Below are 6,227 nucleotides of genomic sequence, written 5' to 3' on the forward strand. Positions count from 1 at the left end.
GGTCGGAGTCGTTGTGCTCCATCGGATTAGATTTGAGCGGACGGCCTTCAAGATGTTGACACGCGCGGGAGATCAGCGGGCTGAACGAGAGCATTTCCCCCTAAAACCAACTAAAAGAGAAAATAATCAGGGCTTTGCTGACAGCCCCGGCCCCATCACCCGTGCCGAGAGAGAATATACTCCAGTTTTTGGGCCGCCCGCGCTGCCCCCAATCCGGACCCCGCCGCCTTGGTTCAAACGAGTGGCTCCTGTTTCTCCACGTCGCTACGCTCATACCCTGCCCGGCCGCGAGGGAGAGAGAGATAGAGAGGGGAGCGAAGGAGGCGGCGACCGGCGGCCATGGAGGAGGCGCTGATCCCCGACGACCGCACCTGGTACCGGTTCCTCCCCATCCTCGCGTGGATCGTCGCTGACGCTGAGGAGGCCCGCCACACGCTCGAGCATGCGGCGGATGAGCTCGAGCGCGCCGCCGCGGAGGCGAACCGCATCGCCGACCTGGCCCACGGGGGCTCCGACCGGGCGGTCCTGGTCCTCCTCCGCCGCGACGTCCACCGCGTCCTCAACCTCGAGCGCGACCGGGTCGCTGACCTCCGCCGCGAGGCGCCCGACCTCGCCGCCGCCGCCGAGCCGGGGCCCCCCTATCGACCGAACTCTGGCCTTCTGGTCAACGTAGGCCACGGACTGGAGCTTCTTCTCGGCACCGAGCCTTCCGAGGATGCGATACACTCCTTCTCTCTGCGGTGGGAGGACAATCGTCACGTCTGGTATCCGGAGTGGCTCGTCGGCGTGAGGAGGGAGGTGAGGCACGCGCTCCGCAGGCTGAACCGCGCGCGAGCCGAGCTAGAGCATGTTTCCCTTGCAGTGGCCGATTTTCTTGCGGTGGCTACTTCGCCGGAGGGAGCTGCCACGGCCGTCGAGGCATGTGAGGCGACCGCCGATGGGTATGCCACCGCCGCTCAGCACGCCCGTCGGGCCGTGGCGAATCTGGACAACGTCCTCAACATCCTGCAAGGGCTGCGGGATGACATTCTTGATGATCCGCCACCGGGCCGCGTCAGATACTTCTTCGGCTACGTCGACAACGCAGGTCTGTCAGATCTTTCTCGCCTTCCCGATCGACTCTGAATCTGAAGTCAAGAACCGCAAGAACCTTGTCAATCGCCTTCTCTTGCTCACGTGCTTGTTGCTTGCTTCGACGTGCAGCCGGAGACGACGCCGCAGCCGGAGACTGACCGCCTGCTGCTATGCTTCGTCCGCTCGATCTTTTTGACACGATAACTACAAACTTCTAAACCTTGATGTGATTGGCATTGACTTGCATAGCCATCTGAAGCTGCCGTGGAGTAAATTTTCGTCCGGCATGCATATTGATAATATCTACAGAACAGTTTTGGTGAGATAGATAGAGTTGCTTGATAGACACTGTGACATATATTGTTGGAAAAGTTGCGCTTGCTCGCTATGCGAGAGGAGAACTCGATGGATTCGATTGCACCGGTGAGTGTCATGGTTAGATGTTGATTGTCATCTTCAGTTCTGCTGAGATGACTGGGATTGTTAGCTATAGGTTGGGTTGCGCGTTGCCCCGCTATGCATTCATGTGTTGGTGAGACAAAAGTCTGCACTCTGCAGCATACATGGTTTGGTTAATTGCGTCGATCGCTAGCTATGTGATTGTTGTGAAATGGTTGGACCGTCTATCTTGTTAAAAGCATATCCATCTGCAGTTCTGATGATAGCCAGCGTTGATTATATGCTTATATCGATCCGTGCCTCAGTTTGTTCGGTAAAAGACAACAGTAGTTTATTTTGCACTGCTAGATGAAACTACTCATGGCTAGGAAAAATCTGGGGAGGGATGTCCAACCAATTGTGTGTTGCGTTCTAAACTCATGATTATTGGTTAGGTTGTCTTGGTTATATGGTACATTTGCTCAACGTACGCATGTGTTTTCTGTAGTACATGGAAATTGATTAGGCAGATCATCTTTTGCAGCCTCAAACATGCATATGAACCATAGTTTTAAACAGCAAACTATGCTAAATAGCACCGGTCCGACAAATCAGCTATAGTGAGGGTATGACAGGGCTATAACCAGCTAATTCATAAGTTCACTGAAAATTGTACATGAATACCATCTAGCGGCACCATGCTTGAACCGTTGTAAGGGGCTATAGAGGAGCTATTCAAAACTTTGATATGGACCCACGATGCAGATAGTCAAATTGTCTGATATATTATTCTTAAAGTGATCACATAATATATACAGTGCGTAGTGACCATAGGTTGTATATATATCTTATCAACTTCTAGGCCATTCCCATTTCAAAAGTGTCGTCTATTTTCCTCCAATCCTGTGTTGATATGCCTCGTTTTGTACTAATGTGCTCTGTTTCTCCAGGGAAAATGTTAGCTTGTACTGTACCTGAGAAGGCCGAGCATATGTGCGTTCAAGATAAGGATGACAGGTTACATCGGGCTAATATGTTTTTTGGAGCGCAAATCATCTTGGATTGACTGTAAATCTTGTGCTCTAGATACCAGGGAGCTTCGGAAAAATTATACTCAATCCAAACAGGGACATAGACTGCATTTGGCACCGAAGTCAATTATGATATAGTTTATCAATTTTTACGTATAATTTATTATTTATGTATTGATCAATATTTTATTTCGTTTGATGACTATTTTTTGCATGCCAGGTCAAGAAGCATGTGCGGTACAATGTACTCAGCAATCGCGTATTGAGTACTAGAGCAATCGTCTAGGACACAGACATTGGGTCATCAATCCGCAAGGCATCTCCATGGGATCTCTAGTAGTTCCAGGATAAATGTCCCAAGAATATGAAGGAAACGAGGAGGCGAAAAGCTTAGTTGCTCATCGTGCATTCTAATATTAGCATACTGATATAATTGAAATAGGTTGGTCTAGGTATGAACAGTGTGACTTCTGTGGTTTCAAGGAAATTGTGGACCATTGGCTCTTTTGGTTATCCTCTAGCTAAATTGGAATGACAGGTAGTCCTCTGTGCATTTGCCTTGAGTGGGCCACCTGAATGCGCTATTGTCATGTTTGGAGGATGGATTTTCTCCTCCCCAATTGAACAGAGAAAGCTTGTCCTCTTTTGAGGGTTAGTTGTTTCTTGGACAATCTGGAAAACTAGAAGCAACAATTCCCAATGACCCTGCTTCACTTAATTTTGGTTAGATAGGCATTTAACCCCTTGTGCTCTTCTACAAAAGTAACAAGTTTGAAGAAACACTGATGAAGGAGCGCAGATGCCGAGAGTGGTGACTGCGGAAGCTTAGATACAGAGTTAGCATTTCATGCCATTGACGAGAAGAATTGCAGGATGAACTTCACTAGCAAAGAAAAGAGAGTACTTTTGTTCTACTGACAATGTTCTAAAGAGGGGCTTCTGTGCTTATGCTTTGGCGCTGAAATAAGTGTAGCACGAATTGTCTGGTAGTTTTTCTTTATGTTGTGTCTGCTAAACACCGTATGAATTTACTTCACAATTACTCTAGTGGGAATCCAATATGCCCAAATTTATATGGTTTAAGTTGCTAGAATTGTTTTCTTAACACAGTACAGACGCAAGCGCTCATTTAAACGCGCATACACTCATTCCTATGAATGCACACACGCACACCCTACCCCTATGAGCACCTTCTAAAGACTGATCTGGCATATCATCTTGAAATTTTACGAAGTCACCGTAGGCGCCTCATCGTCGGTGAGAACGTCTCGTGCCACTGAACGCGCATCGTCGAAAATCCTGAAATAAATCCAGAATAAATGCGAGCACCAAGATTTGAACTATGTTGGGCTGAGAATACCATTGTGCTCCTAACCATCCAACTACAGGTTAGTTTGCAGTCGGTAATTGTTGTGATATGAGGGAGTAATGACGTTATGTTTGTAAGCGTACAAGATATTCTAGCATGTTATCATGGGATTTGTTGACAATATATGGGGGATTTACAACGTTTATTGGTGATACTAAGAATAGAATGCACAAATGGAATTTGTGAATCAATCCCCGAACACAAAACTGTGCAACGACCATCCTCAAACATTATAAAGGGGTACGTCTTTGGTCCAAATCTGCTCTTTTCTGCCTATTCTGGTGATGCAAATTTTATAAATAAACTAGCTAATTGACCAGATACATCAATATTCTACCATGTTAGCCCATGATTTACCTACCCATATAAGTTTGGCTATGTAAAAAAAAGATTTATTTGGTAAGAATTTATTGGCTTGCCAAAGAAAACAAAATGAAATTGGGAATGTCCAGGGCACATCTAAATGTGCCCTACTTATTGCACATCTAACTGAGTGAATCAAGCATGAAGAGGAAAAGAAAAAAGAAAAAGAAAATATCCACACGAATCTCAACGTAAGATCAATGATATAAGACTTAGATGTGCAATACTTATGGCATATCTAGATGTGCTTTAGCAAAACTGAATGAAATTTTACTTGGTAAGCATTTATTGGCGTTTTTTAGAGAAAACCGATGAAAGAAAATTAAGATAAAATGAAAAAATTGGATGGAGAGAAAAGATGACGTACCTACTAAAGTTGAACAATACTGAGCCTTGAATAAACCTTACTCACTTCGATTTAGATTACTTGTAGCTCAAATGGATGTATCTAGCACTAAAATACGTCTAGATACTTCGTTTGAGCGACAAGTAATATATTCCCTCCGGTTCTTTTTACTCCGCGTATTACATTTCTGTCAAGTCAAAATCGACAAAGTTTGACCAAATTTATATTAAAGAATATCAACATCTACAATATGAAATATATATACTATGAAACTATATTCCATAATGAATCTAACAGTACTGATTTGGTATTGTGATTGTTGACACTTTTTTTTTATAAATCTGGTCAAAATAGAGATATACTTTGACTTTGGAAAAATCTATATGCAGAATAAAAAGGACCAAAGGGAGTAGATCGGAGGGAGTATATTTTTTTTAAGTAGGTGAGAGGAGAGAAGAGAGAAGAGAAAGTGAACTTACATAGCAGAAGTGGCCTATCAGAGATAACGTGTTCTGTATAGAGATTCGCATTGGCTTTGAAATGTTGCATGTGTGCCTTTAAGAGGATGATTTTCTATAACCATACGAAAATCCAAGTTCACACACATAATTGGATGGGAGCTATAATAAAAAGAACAAAATCAACATTGTTTAGTGTTGAACAACACTATTAGTTGTTGAATTATAATTTTCATAGTTTGCATTCGGGCCGTAATTTATTTCAACTTGAAATTTCACATGACAATAGAACATCCTTTTTTAGATTTTTATGAAAACTATCAAATATGGTTCTCATGAAGGTTTTTTTTAATGTTGGTTCCGAGAGACTGAGCCGGCATATGCGAGTACCAGGATTTGAACCCTAGTGGGTTGGGAATAGCAATGTCCATCTAACCAACTCAATCACAGGTTGATTCGCGTACGGCTCGGAAACGAATTCTATCGATCCGTACTGCTTTGGGATCCAACCTACATATACGGAGTATATTAACCAACCGATCGATCAGTTATTTTTTTGCTTACGTGACAACTTGCTTCGCACGATCGACTAATAAATAAACCTAATTTAACAAGCCCGGCCGGGCGATCTGGCGATGGCGACGGCGACGGAGGATCCGTGCCCGAGCGTGCTCATCGCGCCGCAGATCGAGGCCGACGACGGCACGCTCACCACCGCCGGGCTCTACCGCTGGGAGGAGGGCCAGGGCGTCGCCACCCTCGTGGTGGACGCCATGCCCGACTACCGCTCCTTCCACCCCGACACGGAAGCGGCGCACGACCTCGCGCACTGCGACGGGCTGCTGCTGGTGCCCACCGACGCCGCCGTGCGCGTGCTCAACCCGGCCACGGGCCGCGTCCTCGCGCTCCCATCGAGCCCGCGCGCCGCCGCGCCGCCCCCGCTACCCTCTGGCCGGATCGTCGGCCACCAGGCGTTCGGCCTCGGCTGCGACCACCGCTCGGGAGCCTACATGGTCGTCCGCATCTTTTACCGCTCCCTGGACGAGGTCGAGCTCTACGCCGGCGGCTGCACCTACACCTACTCCCTCGGGGCAGAGGTGCTCACCCTCACAGCCGGGGGGACGGACCAGTGCTGGCGCGAGACGGCGGCGCCACCGCCGTGCCCCGTCATACCAGGGCGCACTGCGACATTCTTCAAGGGCTCGCTC

At 46.9% G+C, this 6,227-nt stretch overlaps 1 protein-coding gene across 1 annotated transcript; it reads left to right on the plus strand.

The window, feature by feature from the left end:
* The first annotated feature begins 284 nt into the window (after positions 1-284).
* On the plus strand, positions 285-2,995 carry LOC125515962. Its single transcript, XM_048681437.1, has 2 exons — positions 285-1,087; positions 1,204-2,995. Exons 1-2 carry the CDS (start codon positions 340-342, stop codon positions 1,230-1,232), a joined length of 777 nt encoding a protein of 258 aa, XP_048537394.1. The 5' UTR covers positions 285-339; the 3' UTR covers positions 1,233-2,995.
* The last annotated feature ends 3,232 nt before the right edge of the window (positions 2,996-6,227 follow it).

The sequence above is a fragment of the Triticum urartu genome, chromosome 6 (genome assembly GCF_003073215.2).
Source record: "Triticum urartu cultivar G1812 chromosome 6, Tu2.1, whole genome shotgun sequence".
NCBI lineage: Eukaryota > Viridiplantae > Streptophyta > Magnoliopsida > Poales > Poaceae > Triticum > Triticum urartu.

Coding starts and splice junctions, on each gene's coding strand:
- LOC125515962 (XM_048681437.1), top strand. CDS start 340: ATGGAGGAGGCGCTGATCCCCGACGACCGCACCTGGTACCGGTTCCTC. Junction 1,088..1,203: donor CGGCTACGTCGACAACGCAG/GTCTGTCAGATC, acceptor TTCGACGTGCAG/CCGGAGACGACGCCGCAGCC.